Source organism: Sorex fumeus, unplaced genomic scaffold (assembly GCF_029834395.1).
Source record: "Sorex fumeus unplaced genomic scaffold, SorFum_2.1 ptg000047l, whole genome shotgun sequence".
Taxonomy (NCBI): Eukaryota; Metazoa; Chordata; class Mammalia; order Eulipotyphla; family Soricidae; genus Sorex; species Sorex fumeus.
In genome coordinates this window covers 41362240-41385157 of record NW_026606104.1, presented here as the reverse complement: position 1 = coordinate 41385157, position 22918 = coordinate 41362240, and the positions used below count along the sequence as shown (strand labels likewise).

At 53.9% G+C, this 22918-nt stretch overlaps 1 protein-coding gene across 1 annotated transcript in view; it reads left to right on the top strand.

Moving 5' to 3' along the window:
* Window positions 1-19891, top strand: part of RUNX3 (RUNX family transcription factor 3) — a 55205-nt gene extending 35314 nt beyond the window's left edge. The window contains exons 3-6 of the mRNA XM_056123599.1: window positions 389-545; window positions 8939-9043; window positions 16163-16318; window positions 19141-19891. Coding sequence (XP_055979574.1) covers window positions 389-545; window positions 8939-9043; window positions 16163-16318; window positions 19141-19676 — 954 coding nt within the window. The 3' untranslated portion in view covers window positions 19677-19891. The remainder of the gene's footprint in view (window positions 1-388; window positions 546-8938; window positions 9044-16162; window positions 16319-19140) is intronic.
* The last annotated feature ends 3027 nt before the right edge of the window (window positions 19892-22918 follow it).

Sequence of the window (22918 nt, the reverse complement as noted above, 5' to 3'; positions counted from 1 at the left end):
CGACTTGGTTGCTAGGAGAATGTTGATTCCTCTTTTACGCAAGCTGTAAAAGGAGAGGGGAACTGCTCCCCACACCATAGTGACTGAGCTAATTCGTAGCTCTCACTCCCGGTGAATTGAGTCCAAAGGAACATTTCTTAAGATATGGCTCAAACAATTGATCTAGGCTCTTGGAAGGGAAGGTAGAGATTTTTGTCTTGTTGTTTTTGTTGTACTTGGAGGACGACCTCTCTTGTTTTTAAGCCTCTTATACACGGGGCATTTGAGATGCATTTGAGAAATCCGCAGTGCGCCTAGGACCTAGGAGAGCTGCCCAGCCCTGCCCCTCCCCTCCTTCCCCTGGCTTCCCCCTACCTTTCTGAGCTCTCCGCCTGCCTGGTACCCTCAGGTGGTGGCGCTGGGGGACGTGCCGGATGGAACTGTGGTGACTGTCATGGCCGGCAATGATGAGAACTACTCTGCAGAGCTGCGCAACGCCTCCGCCGTCATGAAGAACCAGGTGGCCAGGTTCAATGACCTGCGCTTCGTGGGCCGCAGTGGACGAGGTGAGCAGAAAGCATCCTTCACAGCCCAGCAGACTTTGACTGTGGCTAGGAAGCAGGGATCCCAATGGTGGTCCCAGAAACAGATTTCTGGGCTCCCCCTCTGTCAAACAGCTGTTTATAACCCCTTATGGTGTCCCAGACCCCTCTGAGGATATGGGGAATGCTAGAATGCCTGGGTCTCTTAAGACACAGTTTTCTTCCAGTTTCTGGGCTTTCCTAATTCCTGAAGTCCTTTCCTCTTTCCCCTCCCCCATTTTCCTTTAAAGCACCCTGGTGTTGGGGGGATCTCAGACGTACATACCACATACCGGGGCAGAGGAGGGGGGCTGCTTTAGTTCTTTCAGCAGGGGAGATTAAATAACAAATCCTAAGCACCCCAGCAGCCTACACAGCCTCCCCGACCTCTACCCCACCAGCTCTGAGGCTACCTCTCCCGGGCTGTGGTCTCCCAAAGCCACAGTTTCCCCAGCCCCTTTAGCTATAAGGTGGTTTAGAATAGAAGTGCAGTGTAGGGTGCTGAATGTGGGAAAGAGTAGCTCAGAGGCTGCCATCTCCCGCCACTGTCTCATCTACCTGATGGGGAGAGGCAGGACCAAAAGCTGCGGTGGCATTGAGTGGCTCACTGACTGCTGGAACCAGAAACCCATCACTTCTGGTCTGGAAAGCCTGCCTGCAAATGGGAAATTGAGGACTCACTGGCCCTTTAAGACCAGCCTACTGAATAGTGGGGAGTGCCCTTCCCATTTAGCTGAACTACCCCTCCAGCTTCCTTAAGAAAGTCTGAAAGGTTCCCTCTGCCCTGGGCTCACAGAGGCTGAGGCAGAATTCTACTTTTCATCACCAATAAACAAGACCTTCTCAAGGTTTTAGTTCCCTCTAAGCAGCCAGCCCTGCACAGAGACGGGCATCTGGGCACCATTTTTTTCCCCTCTCCAGCCGTTCAATGTATACATACAAATGTCAAACATATTTTGACTTTTCAGCATTAATTAAAACCAGGGCATTATTTGCATGTAATAACTGTTTACTTGTTACTTTTTATGAAACCGAAATAGTTTACATTCTTTCAAACATTTCCTGTTCCTGTTGGCTCCCTTCCCCACTAGCAGATTTCTTTCAAACGTTGCCCTTAACTGGTTGCAGGTTGATGGATGGAAAATGTTTGCTTTTATGAATTAAGCTTTCATTGCTGCTCCTAATTAGTCTCCAAGCCCCTTTTGTCATCCCCAATCTCTCAAACCTCTTGCAACTTAATCCCAGCCCTGGTCCTGAATGAGAGTCCCTTGCCAAGGGTGGGTGATGGCCCCAGTACAGTCTCACACCAACTGTGGCCAGGTCTGCCTAGCTGGGGTGGGGGCAGGGATGAAGGAAGAGATCGGGAAGGAGCCGGGAGCCCAGCATCGGGAAGGTGGCCCCTGACTCTGTCCTAGGAGGTGAGATCTAGAAAGAGAAGAAGTGGTCTCCGAGTTACTGAGACTTTATTTAGCCATTCTACTGCTGAACAGGGATTCTTTATGGCTTTTATGCTCACATACCAGAGCCCCATCCCCTAGTGTCTGCAGGGAGGGAGATGGGTTCCAAAGCATACTTTAGCCTTGGACCTATTGGTCATTCTCACAGCCATTCTCACCCCCATCTCAGCAGTCTTAGAACGTGACAAGGCAGTCAGACCTTGGAGGCTCCCCGGCTTTAACAGCCAGGACTTCTCAAACCGCCAGTGTGGATTTCAGTCCCCTGTGCCGACAGTCACTTGCTGGATCACAAGAGGCAAATTGCTTGACCTCTCTGTGCCATCATCTGTAACATAGGGATGGTAGTTGCACATATTAAGAGTGGGATGCATGTTAGAGATTTGTTACTTCAAATGCTGGGTCTGGGAGAGGTCTTTGAAGTCCCTTTGAGTGGTGACAGTCACTCATTCTCTGATTATGGTGTGGTTTGGGCGGGGGTGGGGGAAACCCAGAAGGTGTGCTTTGCTGAGTGGGTGAAGCGGAGGCGACCAGCAGAGAGGCAGCAAGGCAGGAGGGGGTCCTTGGCACACAGCCAGGCACTTGCCATGCCTATCTTGCCTGTTGGGAAATTCCCATTTCTCTGAGCAAGGTGGTGACTGGCACCTGCTGTTTGGGCCATGATGGGAGTTGGGATGGGTCAAGGGTTTGGGAGACACCAGAGCCTTTCCCTGGCTCTCTTGACTTCGGCCAGGAAGAAGAAGCCAGGTGGAATTTTCTGTTAGTTTCCTTGCCTTTTTTATTCCATGAAGACCTCATGTCGAGAGTTTTCTGTGAAACACAGACACACACCCCACCGCAGGGTGTGGAAGGTGTGAACCAAGAAATGGGAGGAAATGGAAGGAAACCAAGTCACTGGTTTCTCCTGCAGTGATTAGAGCTGAGGTTCCTGTCCCAAACCGCCCATTCTTACAGCAAGTGCTAATGCTCCTTTCTGAGCCTATAGGGACAGGCACATTGGCTCAAAATCTGCCTGACTCCTGAGCAATCATGGGGCAGGAAAGTACTTTATCACAGCCAGCCTGTTGGGGATTGCTGCACAGTGGCTAAATGTTGACCCCTCTCAGCTGAATCCCATGATCACCACAGTGGATTATCCAGCTGAGGAGTTACTGACTCAAGTGTGAACTTGACTTTGCCATTGTCATCTGCTTTCCTAAGGATATGAACAGCTGAACAAAATTCAGTTAAAAATAACTCTTCCATGCTTTGCTCAAAGTAGACTATAAACCAAACATGACTACCACTCAGTGCCTCTCTTGCAAAACACAGTACCCAAAAGAAGAGAGAGAGAACAAGGGGGAATGTCCTGCCACAGAGGCAGGGTGGGATGGGGGGCATGGGGGGTGGGAGGGATGCTGGGACCTGTGGTGGTGGAGGATGGGCACTTGATCATTGTATAACTGAAACCCAAGCATAAAAATTTATAAGTCTATAACTGTACCTCATGGTGTTTCACTAATAAAAAAAAATCAAGAAAATTCCAAGTTATCTAAAAAAAAAAAAAAAAAACTCTTCCATGCTAGAATATCCAATAGGTACTTAGTGTGCAAAGGGAGGAAAAAAATATCTGTTTTTTGTTGTTGTCGTTAAATTGGGCTGGAGCGGTAGCACAGCGGGTAGGGCATTTGCCTTGCATGCAGCTTACCCGGGTTCAATTCCCAGCATCCTCTCTGGTCCCCCAAGCACAGCCAGGAGTAATTTCTGAGTGCAGAGCCAGGAGTAATCCCTGAGCATCATCGGGTGTGACCCAAAAAGCAAAAAAAAAAAAAAAAGATGAAAAAGAAAAGAAAAGAAAACCCAGAGGCGTCAGAGAGATAGCATGGGGTTAAGGCCCAGCCTGTATCAGGCTGACCCCAGTTCCATCCCCAGAACTTCCTGGTTCCCTAAGTACCCCTGGGAGTAATACCCCATACACAGAGAAAAGTGCAGAGGCCCGATACAAGTCCTTCCTGATACCTATGAAGCTCCTATGGGTGAGATTGGCCACTTAGTAGCCCAGGTCAAGAGGAGCAGAGTCTTGTGCCATCCTGGAAGTGCATTCTGATTGTTCAAGGGCCCTGGGGCCCCTCAGAGCAACAAAGGATACCTGCTGCCCAGGCTGCATCTTCTCTTCCTCCACCCCAGGCCATGAAGTACTATGAGTGCAGTTCCTGGGCATCTGTAGTTGCAGGTTTGTGCAGGTTCCAGCTCAGAAAGGGAGAGAGAAGTAGATGAGCAAAGTCAGAACCCGGAGGGAGACAACTTCCTCCGCCCCTGCTTTCAGGTCCCAGCCCCTCCCTTTCCTCCTCCGTTCCTCTTTTCAGGTACATGGAGGGACAGTGTGTGGTTTGCTGCTGGTAGAGCTTTCCATTTCACAGGCCTAGTGACTGTGTGGAGGGGCAGGCTCAAGTACACTCTACCCTTCCTGGGCCCTGCCTAAATACTGTCTTTCGGCAACTCACCTCTCCCTGGTGAGACTCAATTTTCTCATCTGTAAAAGGGGAGCTGGAATCTCTGCCCTTTCATTCAATTCACGAACCATGGGTGAACACCTGCAATATATCAAATGCTGTCCTATGAGCTGGGGACATAGCAGTGACCAAGACACAAAATTCTGGCTTCCAGGGAACTCATAGTCTAGTAAAAGGAGACCTCTTCCCCCAAAAAATAAGTCAGTGAATTATTATTATTATTATTATTATTATTATTATAAAAAGCACTAGCTGGCATTCAGCAGGTGGTGTGGGTATAGGAAGGTGTTTGATGCTTCCGATTAGGCTTCTGATCATTTATTTATTTACAGATGTTATTTCTGAGATGTAAATTGCCTCTCCCCCAAAAATAAGCTTTAAGATGATGTTGCTCAACAGGACAGTAAGGAATATGTCTACGCAAGCAGTCTTTTCTAACAGTAAAAAGAATGGTGTTTGAAGAATAAAATAAAATACAAAGGATTGCAGTAAAACCGTTGGTCTTAAAACATAGTGAGCAAAATATTCAAAAAATTGTGAAATATGTATGCTTTGCTAGAACGTTCAATAACAAAGGGTGTGATGACGACTGTGATTTTGAGGTTGTGACGAGCATAGAAGATATTTAGAGAAATCTGCAGCGTCTGTAATGTGATATGTAAATATCTGTGACGTCTGTTGGCAACAAGGTCAGAGTGAACTGCTGGAATGCCTCTGCTTGGCAGCCTGTGTTCATACTTAAAAGTGATGCTGGAGCTGGCAATAGCACAGTGGGTAGGGCGTTTGCCTTGCACATGGCCGACCCAGATTCGATCCCCGACATCCCATATGGTCTCCCAAGCACTGTCAAGAGTAATCCTGAGTACAGAGTCAGGAGTAACCCCTGTGCATCACCAGGTGTGATCCAAGAACAAAACATACTTAAAAGTGATGCTGAATTCCGTCTTGAGAGTAGGAACAATGCAGCTGCCACTCCCCTTACATCCCCATCTCAGTACGGGGCTCTCTCCATTCTAAGGGCGGACCACAGAGGCCAGGCGTTCGTTCGATACACTTGCTGAGGCAGGCCTCCCTGAGAGGAAACTTTTTAGTGGAGACCTGGAGGAAGTGAGGAGAGCAGTGGCTCCAGGGCTCCTGCAATCAGATGAGGGCTTCCTGGAGTCAGGCTCTGCCTGCGGTTTCGGGCCTCTCTGGCAGTGGTGGGCCCCCACCCACCTGGCTCCGGGCTGTCCACTTAAATTCTCTAGTGAAGAGGGACCCAGTTGCGCCAGGCATTGATGGAGCGGCATGAGGCCTCAGGCTCCCAGAGTCACTTGCCCGGCTCGCCCCTAGGCCTCCTGGACTTTCCCTTTCAGGCCCAGGCAGAGTACCCTGGGCCCAGAGAGGAAAGGGCCACCTCTGTTCTCACCAAAGACCCTGGGGCAGGTGTCAGCTGCATTTCCACTCCCACCTCCTGCTGTTGGCTCTGGAAAATTTACCCCCATTTTCTCGGTTTGAGTCATACCTGGCTGACTCGCGCCCACCTCCTGTAAAACTGTCTCAGGAGCTGTGGGGTTCCTTAGTGCAGCCCCAGGGATCCAGCTTTCTTTAGTTCTGAACTCTACTTGTTTGGGGTCAAAAACTTTCAGTCCATAACTGGACATACAAGACCAGCCGCGCAAGGAGAACACAAGTGCTCGGTCCCCACCCCACAAGCTCTCTTCCCCACGTGGGAATGTGAGATCTGCCTGTTTGCTGGGGAGAGTTGTTGGGAGTAGGAGCAGCAGGGGAACCCACTCTCCAAACCAATTCTGGGGACGTGCAAGGGCCCATTTCCCTGCCCTCGGGGAGACCTCGGGTCTAGTACTGGGGTTCAGAGATACTCAGAGGCAGATGGGAAGGTGTCATTTGAGATGAGGGCATCTGCAGAATTTCCCCCCACCCACACCTGTCTCATACAGCCTTGAGGCTTTGGATATAATGGAGAACAGTGAGCTCCAACTTCAGTAAAGATGCTGGGGAAATTAGAATGCACTTGAGCTGGAGCGATAGCACAGTGGATAGGGCATTTGCCTTGCATACGGCCGATCCGGGTTTGATTCCCAGCATCCCATATGGTCCCCTGAGCACCACCAGGAGTGATTCCTGAATGCAGAGACAGGAGTAACTGAGCACCACCAGGTATGACCCAAAAAGCAAAAAAAAAAAAGGATACACTTTTGGGAGAGATAGTATATTAGATTAGAAGGCTTGCCTAACATGCAACCAGTCTGGATGCCCGGATTTAATCCCGGCCACTGATACAGTCCCTGGAGTACCACCAGGAGTGATCCCTGAGCACAGATCCCTGACCCTCCAAAAAGCAAAAATAAATATAAGGTTGTCCTTTGAGAAAGAATCCTAACCTCATACTCTATCAACCAGGAGTCCCCAGAAGAACCAGAGAAATATAGAAAGTAGAGGGAAGGATGGCTATTAGAGACTTCCTATCTGCTTGTTTCCTGGGGAAACCTGTCTAAATTTAAAACAATCAGAAAAGTAAAAAAAATAATAATAATAATAGGTAGAACTGAAAATGCAAAGCAGTTCCAGTGTCAGAAAGTGAAATGAAAGACCAGAGAGCTGGGAAGCTGCTTCCAGTCTGACTTGAAAAGTTCACAGGCTTAGCAGAGAATAATTTTTTTAAGCACCAAAACCTTATAGGAAAGTATTTAAGAAAAAAAAAAAACATGAGGCAGTAATTTGTGATGGATTATGATAGGTAGGACACACATAAAGATTTCAACCTGATACCAAGGAAGTGACTTTCAGGGGCTAGAACAGCCTGTGGAGGCCTGAGTTCAATACCGAACTTTGCATGGTCCCCTGAGTACTTCCAGGAGTGGCATCTAGGCCCTCTGAGTACTGCTTAGGGAACCCACCCCCCCAAAAAAAAAATTCAAAGAGCATTTCCATCTTGATTGAAGACCTCACGGGGCTGCTTGCCAGGCACTAGACAGCGACCTCTTGCTAGTGACTGCAGAGAACAGGCCCCCCAGAGCACAACCTCATCCTTGGCTCGGCAAGATCACTCACCGCTGCTTGGAAGCCAGTCTGAGGAAATAAGCAGAGATGTAGACTTCTATAAAGAGAAGGTCGTTTTCATTTTATTTTCAATGGTAAGAAAAAAATTATTATTTTAAAAGATTTTCCCCTCTCAGGAATTTTGAATGGAGACTTTTGAGCCAAATGTCTCTCTAAAAATAGAACCGTTCTGGAAATAACAGTTGTGTCTACAAATGAAATGTCTGCAGCTCCCACATCCCTCCTTTTCCAGCCCCAGCTGTACACGCCAATGTGAAATTTGCAGCAGCATGATTACCTGACAGTGAGGGAATGGATAAATACAAACAAGATGAGGCTTCCAAGAATAGAAATATTTTGTGGTCATTAAATGTGAAGGTCGGGAAGATTTTTTTAATGGCGTGGAAAAGTGCTTTTGATGTTACGTTAATGGATTTTTTAGAAATAAGTTCAAAAATATATGTTAGTGTCCCTGTAGCATTGTAAAGGTACATATCCACACAAGAAGGATTGGAAGAGAAAATACACAAATGCCCACATCTCTGGCTAGTGAAATCATGATTTCTCTTTTTTTTTGTTTTGTTTTCTGTTCTTTGGGCTGCATCCACTAGTGCTTAGGGGCACAGGCTTGGTGCACAAGAGTTGCTCTGAGAGGTGTTTGGGGAAGCAGACAGTGCCATGGATTGAAGCCACCCCCCACCCCCCTGCATGCAAAATTACATGCTCTGTAATTTTTGAGCTATCTCCCTGGCCCTTTCTTCTTTCTTATTTATTTATTTATTTATTTATTTGTGGGGGGAGAGGAGAGTTTTGAGCCAGATCTGGGGATGCTCAAGGTTTACTCCAGGCTCTGTGCTCAGGAGTCACTCATGGTGGGGTTCAGGAAACCATATGTGGTGTCAGGGATCAAACAGATGTCTGCCACATGCACGTGCAAGGCAAGCCCATTACCTGTTGTACTATCTCTCCAGACCTCCCCCCTTTATGTATATTTTCTCTGTTTTCAACTGTTTTCTATAAAGATCATGAATTACTTTCAGAAATAAACATATGTTCTCATCCTTGCTTCCTTAACCCCCAATTCATGATGATCTCTGGACAAAAGGAATAGTCAAAGGCCACAACGGAGAGGGAAGGGATCCAGGGTAACCAGAGCATGGTGGTGTGGGGAGGTGATAAATTAGTGTCTGACCCCTGAGGGCCTTCCAGGCCATACCCAGCAGCATGAACATCACCCAGAGTCCCATCATTAGCCCAGGTTCAAAGGACAGAGACCTGCTGCCTTGGGAAGGTGAGGTCCTTCCAGGATTGAGGGTGAGATAGGAGATCCAGGTGTTGTGAAAGGTGCCAAGAACAAACCTCTTACCTTTCCCCCTTTTTCCCCCACCAGGGAAGAGTTTCACGCTGACCATCACTGTGTTCACCAATCCCACTCAAGTGGCCACCTACCACCGAGCCATCAAGGTGACTGTGGATGGACCCCGGGAACCCAGACGTAAGTACCAGACCCCCTGCCTGAGAGCAGATGGTACCAGTGCTAGCACGTAGTCTGTGTGTGTTAGGGGAGCTTGGATCTGTCCTCCACATCCACATTCAGGTGTGGCTGCTGCTAACACCCCTAACACACCGCTCTTGGCTCAGCCTCAGACTGCAGGAAGCCTGCCAGGAGCTGGCCAGTGACAGGCTAAATTCCTTGATCCCCTCTTCGGGGCCTAACTGCCCCTGGGACATGTAGGTGGGACCAGGTTGGCTCTGCTCGGCCCAGTCTCTTCTGCCAGTAGATGGGACATTCTTCTGCCACCTGCATCAAAAACAGAAGCTAGTCTGGCTGAGAGGCCAAACCCCCTCCTTAGAAATTCTTTCAAATGACTCACTTGAGTGGTTCAGACCTGGGATCCACGCAGTCTAGATCAGTGTGGCGTGTCAGCAATCCTTTCATGCACCCCTCACTCCATGCAACTCTCTGCTCATTGATGTTCATCCAGAAGGCTGTCTGCCTGGTGAATGAGGAACCCAGATTTATCAGATTTCAGTTGGGGGACCTGGAGGTAGGCCTGCCGCAGAATAGGCCACGGGCCTGTGTCTGCTGAATGGGAGAGAGAAAGAGAGAGAGAGAGAGCCTGACTCTTCATCGGTCGTGTGTTTGGGCCCAATCCAAGAAGTTTTCCTCTAAGACTTTCAAGGTGATTCCCTCTGATTTCCGAGGGCTTTTGTGCCTACTCAGCAGCCCACAACCCTTCACCTCCCAGCCAGCTCCTTCTTGACCTACTTGACCCACTTCCTGTTGGAGGGGCTATGGGTGAGAATGTGCCCTTGACTATGTCTTGATGACCCTAAGCACATGCTCTCTCCTGTTTGGTCTCAGGTTTGTCTTCTGCAAACCAAAACAGTCACCTCAGAAGTTTTAGGTGGCGATAACTTGGGTACTCGGAAGGAACCAGGAACAAAGACAGATTCTGAGACAGTCGTTTACTTGCTGAGCCTGAGACAAGTTGCTGACCTCTCTGGGCCTCATGTTGCACCCTCTTCCAGCAAGTGAGACAGGACCCCCAGACATGAACCTGAGCTCAGCAAGGCAACTGGGTGTCCTCTGGGTGGCAGAAGGAGGGTCCTTGTGAGTGGTGGGAATCCTGGTTCTCTTTCTGGTCACTTGCCTCTCTTCACTCCCACTGCCTCCACCACTGGTGGATGGAGAACCTTTTGGTTGGCAGCAGGGTGAGACCCTTGGGCCATGGTAATAGAGGTATAACGTCTCCATTGAAGGAGGTGATAGTCCTACTCTGAGTCTCCAGGAGCAGAATCATAAGGGGCGAGAGCTGCAGTTAGGCCCAGTGTGAGGATACATACGATGAGCCCCTCTAAAAACTCCTGCACACTGAGGCCTATAAGCAGGGGGCCAAAGGGGGTCTGAATCCTTCACGTCCAGTCCCACTCAGCCCAGTGCCACAAGCCCTCCCCAGGGAGACTCCTGAAGCAAGGCCCTCCATATTTGAGTCATCTGCCTGCTTTTCTTTCCTGGGGTACCCCCCAGAGACAGACCCTCCTTGGGTTAAGCTGATGGGAAGAGGTACCCAGTGGACCAGGAAGCTGTTGCCCGATAGAGATGAGGCTGCAAAAGGAAGGAAAGAAGTTGGCACTTCCGATGGGCCCAGTGATATATCAGCACATGCTCCCCATTTGCCAGGTCAAGGTCTCCACTAATTGACCTTCCTCCCAGGAGGAAGTCAAAGCCCACCCAGGCTGGGGTGGCAGGCTAAGGTTAGGGATGTGAGGACCCCCACTCCCATCCCAGGAAGACCCTCCACCTCAGTGTGCTCATCTCTAAAATGGGGGTGATTGTAGACCTGCTTTGGGGAGTTGTTATGGGAATTAAATGGGTTATAGCAGCCTGACCCCTTGAGAGAACTCAAGCATCCCTCATCAAGGATTTCCTGCCCAGGATTTTCTCCTGCGTGGTGAGCCATGAGCTGGGGTGAGGAGTGAACTGTCTACTGATCCCCGAGGTCCAGCTGTGGCTTCTGCGGCCAGGTCGTTCCCCTCCAGTGCTTGGCTGGGTGTGCCCAGTGTGCGGCCAAGTGGCCAGCGGCGTTTGAAGGCTGCCTGTGTGGTCTTGGGTTTCTGAGGTTCCTCATGTGTCCCTCACAGGTAGCTGGTGGGACCCCAGGGTACAGTCAGGAGGAGGTGCAATTCAGGCTTGATTTGGGCACTGCTTACCCCAGGTTCAAGGATCAGCAGGGCCTGGGCCTAAAAGGGGAGAATGCCAGTCCTTCATCCTGCTAGTTGGGCGGGTGGCATCTTGCCCCCAAATGGACATGGAATGATTCAACAAATATTTTCCTGGGCACCTGCTGTGTGTCGGGCTCTGTTCTAGAAGCTGGGGACACTGAAGCGAGGCCAACTGACAGCCTTCGTCCTGTTGGGTCTCACCAGTGGGGAGAGGGGGACAGAGATGACGAACGAACAGGTTTGTCCTGGCCCAAAGGCACCCCCTGATCAATCAGTGCTAGCAGTACATTCTCCCCTGCACCCTCCTCACTGGCCATTTGCATGCCAACCCTCCACCCCAGGGCCTTTGCACCACCCTTCCCCCTCCCAGGAGTAGCCTACCCCTAACTCCTTGATGGCTTGCCCCTTCCTTCCCAACCTGAAGGCCTCATTCCAGCTTCTCAGGGAGCCTTCCCTATCCACCTTGCTCCAGATTACACACAGAGCCCCTTATCCATGGTGCCTTAATTTTCCCCAGAAGCCTATCACCTTTTCAAACTTGTGTCATTCACTCATGGTGTCATTGGCCATTTACTCCAACTCTAAGTGCTCCCTGAAGAAAGGGGCTCTTTGCTCTTTTTCACAGACCCTGGCATGGTTTCAGCATAAGGTGGTGAGCACTCCTAGGGGGTAGAGGTCCCTAGTGAGCAAGGGCACAGAGTGACACAGACGGATGTCCAGGCTGAGGAGAGGCTCCGGCTGCCTCCTGTCCCCTGGCTTCCAGGACACCCTTGATCCCCTGAGACTTCCAGCAGGAGGGAAGGAGTTAACCTCAGACCTCCCTGCTTCCCCTAATCAAGCCCAGGCTCCAGGAAGCCCCCATTGCAGCCTTGGAGGGAGCCGCTGGCCTCCCTGTCCTCTGGCTCCCTGCCAGCTTGTTTCCCTGCCCAGCCACCAGCCTCTTTCATCTGCTCACAGGGGGCCGATTCACAGCAGACCACCCCGGGCCCAGCACCCGCCTGCAATTCTGTGCAGTGGTTAAGGGTCGGGTGTAAATCCCCTAACAAGCCACAGAGCAGGTCAGGGACCCAGATGCCAGGGCCCCACCCATAGCTGGTGGACACTGGCTGTTCTGTCTAGGATGTGGCCACACCAGGGCTGGGCCACGCAGCAGAGGCAGCAGACCAGTGTCTTCAGAGGGCTGAAGGGCCCCCATCACGGGGCCCAGGTTGCTCCGCCAGGATGTTGTTCCTGTGGCCCTGCCTGGGACTGCAGCCCGGTCCCATTGGCGCCCCGTGCTCTCCCATCCAGCTGAGCAGGACTCGGAGCTGCCAGGCTGCCCAGTCTCCTCTTTTGGAGGTCTCCTAGCAGCTGAGCTCCGAGTCATGCTGGCAGTTCCCGGTTTGACACGTGCCTCTTCCATCCCATCTACAAAACGGTGGTGACCATAACAGCCACTCACAAGGGATGGAACAGTGCTTACCCACATAGATGCCAGCTAAGGTGGTGATCACTCATCGTGGAGGGCCCTCCTAGGGCAAGGCGTTGATGCTGCCTGCTTATGGTGGAGGAAGAGCCCAGGACGCAAGGGCTGGTTTGTATTTCTGCCCCAGTCACCGCTGCAGCTGCTGCACAGGAGGCTTGGCCTGCTGTGGAGAGGGAGAAGGGAGGCTCCCGGAGGAGGGGCTCTTGGACTGCTCCCCCAAGCCCAGGAAAGCCTTCACACAGGGCCTGTGGCTGAACAGAGGCTCTGGAGCATGGGAGACCATGGGAGTGGCAGCAGCAGGAAGAGGTGGTGGGAGAGCCAGCGCCCTGCCCCCCTCCTCTGGGAAGCCTCTTTAACTGGGGGGCTAAGCCTTGTGACCTTACATCAGGGGCCTGTAGGTACAGTTCCAGAGGAGATATTGAGCAAGAAAGGCCTGGACCCTGGTGATCAAGGGCATGATCCCCCGCCCGGCTCCCTCCATGGGGAGCGGAGTGAAAGAGGCCTTTTCTGTGCCCATCTTCTTTCCTCGGGCACAGGAAGTTCATTTCTGCTCCCAGAGTGCGGCACAGGCCCCGTGGCTCTGAGACTCTCTGGCGCCCTGGCCATGAGGAGCCGCCTGCCTCTGCTTCCCTTCGCCCCTTCTACCGTGACTTCCACAGCCGCTGGGAAGCAATGCCTGAAGCGCTGCTCACACAGCCCTTGGCAAGGAAGGCTGCCCCATGGGAGCCAAGCAGCATGCACTGAGCCCAGGCGCCTGTGGCCTCATGACCAGGCTCAGACCCGGCCCCAGACCTGACCACATGACACTGGGAGGTGGGGGTCCTTTTGAAGATACAGTGGGCCCAGCTGTCCAGGGGAGCAAACAGGAAGTTGGCCAGAGCAGAACAAACAGGAAGTTGGTCAGGACTTGGCTGTCCTGGCTTTGGGTCTCAGACCCAAGGTACAACCTGCTCCCTATCGTGGGGTGCTAATCTTGCCTCCCTGCAGGGGTCGGACTGGCACCTGTGACGGTGGCGATCCTGTGGGTGGAAGAAACCAGGCAGCCTTGTTTGGTGGCCTCCCGCATGAGGGCACCGTGCTGACACTGTGGCTGGGAGTGGGGCAAAGGGAGTGTGGCTGGAGCGAGGCCACGGCTGCAAGTGTCAGGGCCCATCCTGGAACCTACACTGGCTGCAAACCCCACCCTCTCTCCACAGTGTGACTCAGAAATGGGGCTGTTTGCCGGTGACGGTAATGAGAAGGCCTGAGGTTTAGCCCCAGCTTTCTTGTAGCCCCATTGGCGGCCCCATTGGCACACTGGCATCGTGTGGCTGACTAAAACACCGGATCCTTTGCACCTAACCTGCGGTCTCCACCCCCAGACCTTCCTGACTATTCAGATTGTTCTGAGTCTCCGTCTCCAGCCCCTGCCTGTTCCCATTGCCCTGCTGCCTTCGGTGTCCGCCCAGCACGGGCAGCCTGAACTCCAGCCCGACCTAAGTATGTGCTCCATTCTCAATGACTAAAAGCAGGCAGAAAACAAAATCTCCAACTTGGAGTGGGTGTTTGTTTTCAGTGTTTGAGTTGTCAACATGTAGAATTCAGGAAATGTCACATAAAAGTAGGTTGCAACTCTCACTAAATCGGAAGCACTTACAACACCGGTCGTCGTCCCCCCCCACACACACACACACATGCACAGGGCACCTCTGGCTTGTACAGGTTGGCAGCTGCACCTCTTTCAGGCGCTTGGTCTGTCCTACCACCTACCTCCCACCAGCCCACCCCAGGCACCTGAGCCCTGAGCCCTGGCTCCACCCAAACCCCCTCAAAACCCTTCCAGTAACCTTTCCCTCTCTATCGTGGGGGGTGGGGGGGCTGGCTGGAGATCATGTGATCTGGTTGCATAGGGCCCAGGGCCTCCTTGGAGCAGAAAGTGGAACTCCCTGATTCTCCCTGAGTTGCTGGGCCCACTGTGATTCCCGGGGCTGTCTCCTGCTTACGCCAATGGCTCTCAGATACACATTTGGACAGAGGTGCATCTAGAGCCTGGGGATCTGTGGCCAATCCCCTGCAACCCCTTTAGGAAATCAGAACTCAAGGCCCAGCCCCTTGATCCCAGGGCTGGTCATCACTTGCACACAGCCCTGCAGGATGCTGACTTCCAGACTTCCGGGTTCATCCAGAAAACCACACAGCACTGCACCCCCACCCTGTGTCAGACTTCCTCTCCATAAGCCCCTGCCCCACACTTCTCTTCCAAGGGACCCCCAGGTTCAGAAATCCTTCCCCTTCTTCACTGTGTGATTCAAGCAAGTCTTGTCTTCTCTCTCGTTAATAAAAACAGGGCAGGCCATCCACCTGCTGGCCACCGCCCCCTCACAGGGATTGTGGGGCCAAACAGATCAGCCTTGGTGTTAGGCTGAGCTGGAGAACACATAGCTCTGAGCCCACATCTGCCATGGGGGCCCTCATGTGTCATGAGAGAGCATGTGACCAACTTGTGTCCCTCCTAGAGGCTGATCTGCGGCCGGGTGCATGGCAAGCAGACAAACCCAGGCAGAGCAGGTGGGTGCCGCACAGCTGGAGTCAGGAAGGCTCCAGCTTTCCTTGGGACTGGGGACTCTTTCTTTTCACAATTGGAAGAGGGTGGTACTAAGGAAAGGATGGCGCTCAGGAGACATTCACCCATTGCATGAGTGACTTGCTGTGCTCCCGCTGCACAGAAAGCCAGTCTGAAAAGAAAGCTCTCCATAACCATGGCACCAGGGGGTGGGTCAAAGGAGCAACAGGCCTCAGTGTAGGCTCTCATTTGGAAGATGTTTGTGCATTGCTTGTGAAACCTTAAATGAGGGGCTGGAGAGATCGTACAGCGAGTATGGCACTTGTCTAGCACATGACTGACCAGGTTCAATCCCTGACACCTCTTTTGGTACCCCAAGCCCCCCAGAGTAAACTCTGAGCACCACTGGGTATGGACCCTAAAAGAAAAGAGAAAATGAGTAATTGAAAAGGTGTGTGTGTGTGTGTGTGTGTGTGTGTGTGTGTGTGTGTCGTGTGTGCATCTGTGTATGTACATGTTTGAGCATGTGCATGTGTATGTGCCCAAGAGGGAAGTCCCTGAAAATTTCATGTCACTCTCAAGAAGCCAACCTCAGGGTTGGCCTCAGCTACTGCCCGAAGGCAGGCATGCTTCATGGAACTGCCAGCACCTCTGAGCCTGGGGCCCTTGACATGAGGGGGGTGACTGAGACAGGAAAGAAGGCTGTGCTGGGGGTCCTGGTACCTCAGTGGAGGAGCCGCAGTCCATCAGGGACCCTCTCCCTTGCAGGGGGAGGCAGGCAGGAGGCCCTGGGGACCAGAGGTGGCATCACTCCTGAGTTAGCACCGTGCTCTGAGTTGAGACCCTTTGCACTGTCTGACTAAGACTCCCTTGTTCTACAGGGCACCGGCAGAAGCTGGAGGACCAGAACAAGGCGTTCCCTGACCGTTTTGTGGATGTGGACCTGCTGCGCAGGCGGGTGACCCCGAGCACGCCCAGCCCCCGCAGCTCACTCACCCCAAGCCACTTCAGCAGCCAGGCCCAGACCCCCATTCAAGGTAGGACACAGCTGCAGGGGGAAGGAGTGGATTGGTCCTGGGTACTGGCTATCTGGTACTAGACCAACAGCCCCTTGAAGATGTTTGGTCCTGATTTGTGAGGGATGCTGGTTCCCACTGGTACCCTGCACAGGATTCCCTGTGGTTCCTCATTCAGTGAATTTCTGTTGCTGCCACCCACCAGTGCCTGACCCCAGGAGCTCTCTGTTCCGTGACCTGACGGCTGCCGTTGGGCAGGACTTGTTCTAGAGCCTAGTCCAGCCGAGGCCTCCCCTCCCCAGCCACACCTTTCTCCTCTGAAGGGGAGGGGGACACGGGTGTCCGCCATTGAAGATACTGTCCATGACCTGCCCCTGATGCAGCCCTGGAGTGGTGTGCAGGATCATATAGGAGCACCCCCAGCCCAGAGACTCCTGCAGGAGGGGGACCCTGCTTGGAAGGAAGCTGCTTCCCATGTGGCCTTGTGGGAAAGGGCCGGTAGGAGGTGCTCATGCCTGCCGCCCGCCCCCCTCCCAACACTGTGCTGGCTCGTGTGCCCACGGGAGCATTTTATTAGCCTGCACGCCTGACCCTGCCATGGGCATAATTGGGGTTCAGTCAGGGAGCCTCTGAATTGGGCTCTCTGGCCCCTTGGGAGGAGAGGCCCCTTATCCATAGGTGTAGATTCCATAGGGGCTCAGTGCCTGAGAAAGTCTCAGGCAGGCCTGGGGTAGGAAGGAGATGAGGGCCCCCAAGATCCATCCAGCCACCCAGCCTGACCCACCCAGCCAGCCTAAGTGTAGCCCCAGCCTGTGCCCCACTAGAGGGAGGGAGGAAGGACCAGCAGGAGTGAGAAGGAGCAAGGATTCTGCCCTCAGGCAGACCTGGCTAGAACTCTCATCCTACCAGGCACAGGCTGTGCCATCTTAGGGAAAGGCACATCATCTCTCTGAGACTTGTTTTCTTATCTCTGGAAAGCCGGGTACCTGCCCCAGCGGGGTGTGAGCAGGGCTGGCTCTAGAGCCTTCTCAGGGGCCCATCCTCTCTTCAGACTCCATCCCACGGGCCCCCTTCAGGACACCTCATCACCACTTCTCTCAGTGCCTGTTGATAGCTCTGACCCCCTAGCTTTGGTCACTGGAAAACAGAGCCGCAGCCCCTCTATACCCTAGTCCCTGCCCCCCCCCCTTGGCTGCAGCAGCCCACAATGGGGGCTTCTCCCAGCTCAAAGGGCTCATTCACCGCGCAGCAGCTGGGGCAATTGGGAGAAGAAAATAAACATTTCCTCCCAGTGTTGGGATTGGCTGTTGGACAGCAACCCGACAGCTCGGGTTTCCTGGGCTAGAGGGTAGTGTGTGTGTATGTTGGGAGGGGGGCGGGGGGTGTAGGAGGATGCCCCTGACCTGAAGAGAGGGCAGAGAGGTCAGGGCAGGCCCAGCTCAGAGTCCCTTGAGATCAGGAGCCGCCCACACCAGTCCGGGCATCCTTGAGAGGCCAGTGTCTCTCGGGGACCCTGTGAGGGTGCCTTTGCTTTGGAGTGGGGTTCCCGCTTGGCAACACAGTCCTGGGAGCAGAGCAGAGGTGTCAGCCCTGTGCCCAGCAATGCCTGAGTGTTGAGCGTGACCAACAGGCATTCTCCCTGGGAATTCTGACATGAGCACAGTATGCAGGCCCCTTGACCTAGAGGAAAGGTTTCCAATATTCCTGATGTTGCCAGGCACTCCCATCCCCACCCCAGGCTACAACTCCAAACCTTGAACCTGGGAACACAGTTCCCTTCAGATTCACACTCAAGGGGGCTGGAGCGATAGCACAGCGGGTAGGGTGTTTGCCTTGCATGTGGCCAATCCGGGTTCGATTCCCAGCATCCCATATGGTTCCCTGAGCACCGCCAGGAGTAACTCCTGAATGCAGAGTCAGGAGTAATCCCTGTGCATCGCCAGGTGTGATCCCCCCACCAAAAAAAAAATAAAAATACAGATTCACACTTGTTACTGTATTTGGCATATCGAATACGTCACGGATAGCTTGCCGGGTTTTGCCATGCAGGCAAGAGACTCTCGGTAGCTTGCCAGGCTCTTTGAGAGAGGCGGAGGAATCGAACTCAGGTCGGCCATGTTGGCTGCGTGCAAGGCAAACACCCTACCCGCTGTGCTATCGCTCCAGATTCACTGGCAGAGCCTGGCAAGCTCCCCCTGGCGTATTCAATATGCCAAAAACACTAACAACAAGTTTCACAAGGGAGACATTACTGGTGCCCGCTCGAGCAAATCGATGAACAACGGGAGGACAGTGCTACAGTGCTACAGATTCACACTCAACCCTAGAGCACTATGCTGAAAAAGCACCCCCTGGGCTGACTAGGAAGAATCCAAAGCCCAGAGAAGTTCCACTTGTGACCTGGACACCCCAACACCTCAGGCAGATGTCTCACTCAGCAGAAGCCTCTCCAGCTTCCACTCAGAGCCGCTGCCGGGTCTCAGCGCCCTCCTACTGCTGCCATAGGACCACCCCATTGGCAGGAAACAATGAAGGCTGGTGTCAGGCTCATCTTTGTGGGTCCTGGCTGCCTGCTGTGGACTGCTTTGAGCATGGCCATGTCCCCCCGCACCCCCGGCCCCCTCACTGAGTCCTCACTATGCGCAGTCTCAGCACTGCTCTTGCCTGTTTGCTTAGTGGAGAGGCCAGGCGCCAGGGTTGCGAGACTTGTGCGAAGACACTCAGCTCCCAAGTGTCTGTACCACGCAGCCCCCAGAGGGCCCAGCAGCTCAGGGCGGCTTGCAGGGCCAGAGCCCATGGGCGGTGGTGGGCTGCAGCTGACCATCCTCTTTGCTCTCCCCCAGGTACCTCGGACCTGAACCCCTTCTCGGACCCCCGCCAGTTCGACCGCCCCTTCTCAGGGCTGCCTAACCTCCCGGAGAGATCCTTCTCCGACCCCAGGATGCATTACCCGGGGGCCATGCCCGCGGCCTTCTCCTACAGCGCCACGCCCTCAGGCACCAGCCTCAGCGGCCTCAGCATGCCGGCCACTAGCCGTTTCCACCCCACCTACCTCCCGCCGCCCTACCCTGGGGCCCCGCAGAACCAGAGTGGCCCCTTCCAGGCCAACCCATCCCCCTACCATCTCTACTACGGCACCTCCTCCGGCTCCTACCAGTTCTCCATGGTGGCCGGCAGCAGCAGCGGGGGCGAACGCTCGCCCACCCGCATGCTGGCCTCCTGCACCAGCAGCGCCGCCTCTGTGGCCGCCGGCAGCCTCATGAACCCCAGCCTGGGCGGCCAGAGTGACGGCGTGGAGGCCGACGGCAGCCACAGCAACTCGCCCACTGCTCTGAGCACGCCGGGCCGCATGGACGAGGCCGTGTGGCGGCCCTACTGACCACCTGGGGGCCATTGGACTGCTCCTGCTGGCAGCGGGGACCCCACGAGCCTTCTCAGCAGCGGCTGACTCAGCTCAAGGCTCAGGGCAGGGATGGGGCGTATGCTCCAGGGCAGTCTTGGGCCCAGGGTCCCTGGGACTCAGGGCCAGAGCTGGTGGGGGGCTCTGAGAGCACCTAGTCCAGCCACATCTCTGTACAGAAGGGCCAGGAGTGGCCCCAGGGCACCACCCCAGCCCACATCCTACTCATCTCATCCCAGTTCCTACAGGAATAGACCCTCCTCCTGGCATAGCCCTGGAACAGCTTGGCTGCCACCCAGCTGCCCCGTGTGCACAGGAGGCCTGGGGCTCGGCCCAGAGGCCAGCTCTGCTGCAGAGAGGCATTGCCTGCGCACTCTGTCGCAGCCACAGGTCCTGGGAAGGCCTCCCCACCGACCATCTTCTTCAGAGGCACCGCACCCCACAGCCCAGCACCCCCGTCCCCGTTTCTATAAATGGAGTCTAAACTGGAAGTTATCCCCTCCCAGCCCCTGAGAGGGGTTCCTCTAATTGTATAGCTATGGATGGAACCATCCAGAGAACCCAGGAAATCAATGGCAGAGATGGAACGGGAACTTTCCCAAGCCAGTCCCTCAGTTCTGCTTCTCCACAATTTCTAACAGTTGAGAAGCACCCCCTCCCCTCCCCAGCTGTTGTGGGCCCAAGGCCCTGGGGTGACTCGTCTTAAATCAGCAGGTCCCCGCATTAGGCGGGCTTACATGCACTTTACCCGCCCGGGCCTGGGATGTCCCCGCCTCTGCACTGGTCTCTAAATGGCTGGTTGGAGAGAAAGCCCAGGGACCAAGTGGGTCCTAACAGAAAAAGGGAGAGAGGTGGCTCTGGGCCTCAGGTTAACTTCTGTCCACCAAAGTCCAGCCAGGCTATGTCATGTCCCCCGCCCTGAGCCTCTGACCCACAGCTGCTCTTCTCTGATCAGTCTGCTCCCAAAGCAGCCCAGACTAAAAACCAGCTTTAAGGCTGACTTTAGAAACAGAAGCTTCATCCAACTTTCAAACACACGGCCTCTGCCAGGGCCCAGTGAGGGTGAACTCCAGCCCCCAATCACCCCACCCCCGATCCCCACCCTGCCATCTCAGAGATGTGGACGAGGCCCTCATGTGTCCCTCCCACAGCCTCCCCGAGGCTCCCACAAAAGGCCCACCCTGGTGCAGAGAAGCCAGAATCACCTCCATGGCACTTGGATATTTATCCGAGGAGAAAGACCAGTGGATGTCCTGCAAAGGGCCATCCCCCAATGCTGGGAGAGGAAGTGCTGTCCCCGCTTCACCATTGGGACAGTGGACCTGGCCGTGTCTGCTGCCCAGATCCTCACTGCCCGAGTTCTCTAGTTACAGACATGCATTTATGGACCAGGACAAGAAAACACAAGGGCTAGACAGCATGTGGTTTTTCATAATGGCTTCAGCCACATCCTCTGTGAATGTAGAAATCTCTACAGAATGCTCCTTAGTGGTTGTCTCCATAAGCACCCCTGGCCTACCAGGCCACCCCCAATCATACCAACAGCTAGTCAGACACTCTAGGCATTCACTCTGGCCGGCAGGCGAGGAAGGCTGCTCTTCTTCCAGCCCTTTTGGCTGCCATCCTCTTTGTCTGCCCTCACTGGAAAAAGCAGTCTCCATCTCTTCACAACAGCTCCTGAAGGGCCCCTCCAATCCCTCCATCCAGGGGGCTCCACCCCCTCTCAGGAAACAGCTATAAGTCCGTCGCCCTGACACCACCTTTGTTCCTTTTCTCTGTGGTTCTAGACTGGCCCCGGACCCATGGGGGAGGAGCCTCCCTGGGTTCCCAGTGCCCGGCACTTTGTAGCCCCACCCCACCCCCCAATTACTACCCCTTCCTGAGACCCAAGCCCTGGTGGGGATGGGAAATAAAAATTGGCCCACCCCCTGACAAAGTGACAGCAGCCAGGCTGTGTCCCTCTGGCTCTGAGACAGGTAGCCTGGCCTGGTGGGGACAGCCCCAACTAGCAAGTGGTACCAGCAGGCACGTGGATCTGGAAAGCACAAGGGAGCTGAGGGATGTTGAAACGTCTCACTAGAAGCCTGGTGATGGTGGTGGGTGCACATCCTTTGTGACATACTGTCCCACTGGGATGTCACATCTGCCACATTCATCTGTGAAACCATCCCGGGCAGACAAGGGGGTGGGAGGGGTGGAAACTGCTTTGCACTATGATTTGCTTGGTGTGTTTGTTTTTAATGCACAACTTGCTTGTACAGTAAACTGTCTGTCTTCTGTACTATTTAACTGTTAAATGGAATTTTGACTGATTTGTTACAATAATATAACAGCTGTGTTGAAGGATCTCAGTGCCAGGCTCCTGGGACTGTGTACCTGGTCTGGGGATGATGGCTGGGGGACTCCAGACAGCCCCCCCCCATGGCTAAGGAGGACTGGGGGGGGCAGGAACAATAATGAACGGGCTGTTCTGGGCCCCTCAGTGCTTTGGCTTCCCTGCATGCAGCCCCCTCAGGAAAGTCCTTGGAGACCAGGCTGAGCAAGGGTGGCTAGTGAGGCCTTCCTCCAGGATGACAGAGAAGCCCAACTCTCTAAGAGTCAACTGAAGGGGCGCCTCTTTCAGCTGGGACCCAAGTTCAGTGGGATCCCATGGGCCAGAGGTAGGTAGAGCCCAAAGCAGACTGGGTGAGGATCCTTCTGGAACCTGAGTTTGCTAAACAGTGTCAGCCAGCAGCTATCCACACTGCAAAGCCAACCGTGGTATCCACTCCCCCATGTTGCAGATGAGGCCCTCAAAGTGCAAGAAGGGGTGTCATCTGGCTTCCTGGCAACCCAGCGTTGTTTGTGGGCTGTGGTGGGGGCTGTGGGTGTGATGGTGTGGGGACCTGCCTCACCACCCCTATCCTCCCTGACTCACCCCATTTCCTTCTGGCTGGCTGGCTGGGACTTGGGGAGGGGATTTGTCATGAGGGAAATGCCACCAAAATTATTCCTGAGTTCAGCGCAGTCAGCCCTCACAAGATGCTCTCATTTTTCAGCTCAAATCTGCAATCCCCAAACCAGGGGGGCAGTAGTTACCCTCTGAGCAGGATCTCTGCCTGTGCTGGGGCTGAGCAGGGCTCACTGAAGCAGCATCTCCACACCTGCCCACCCAGCTTTCCTGTGTGTGTCTCGGGGGTCCTTGGCAGGAAACCAAGGAGGAGCCGAGGGGCCCACTGTTC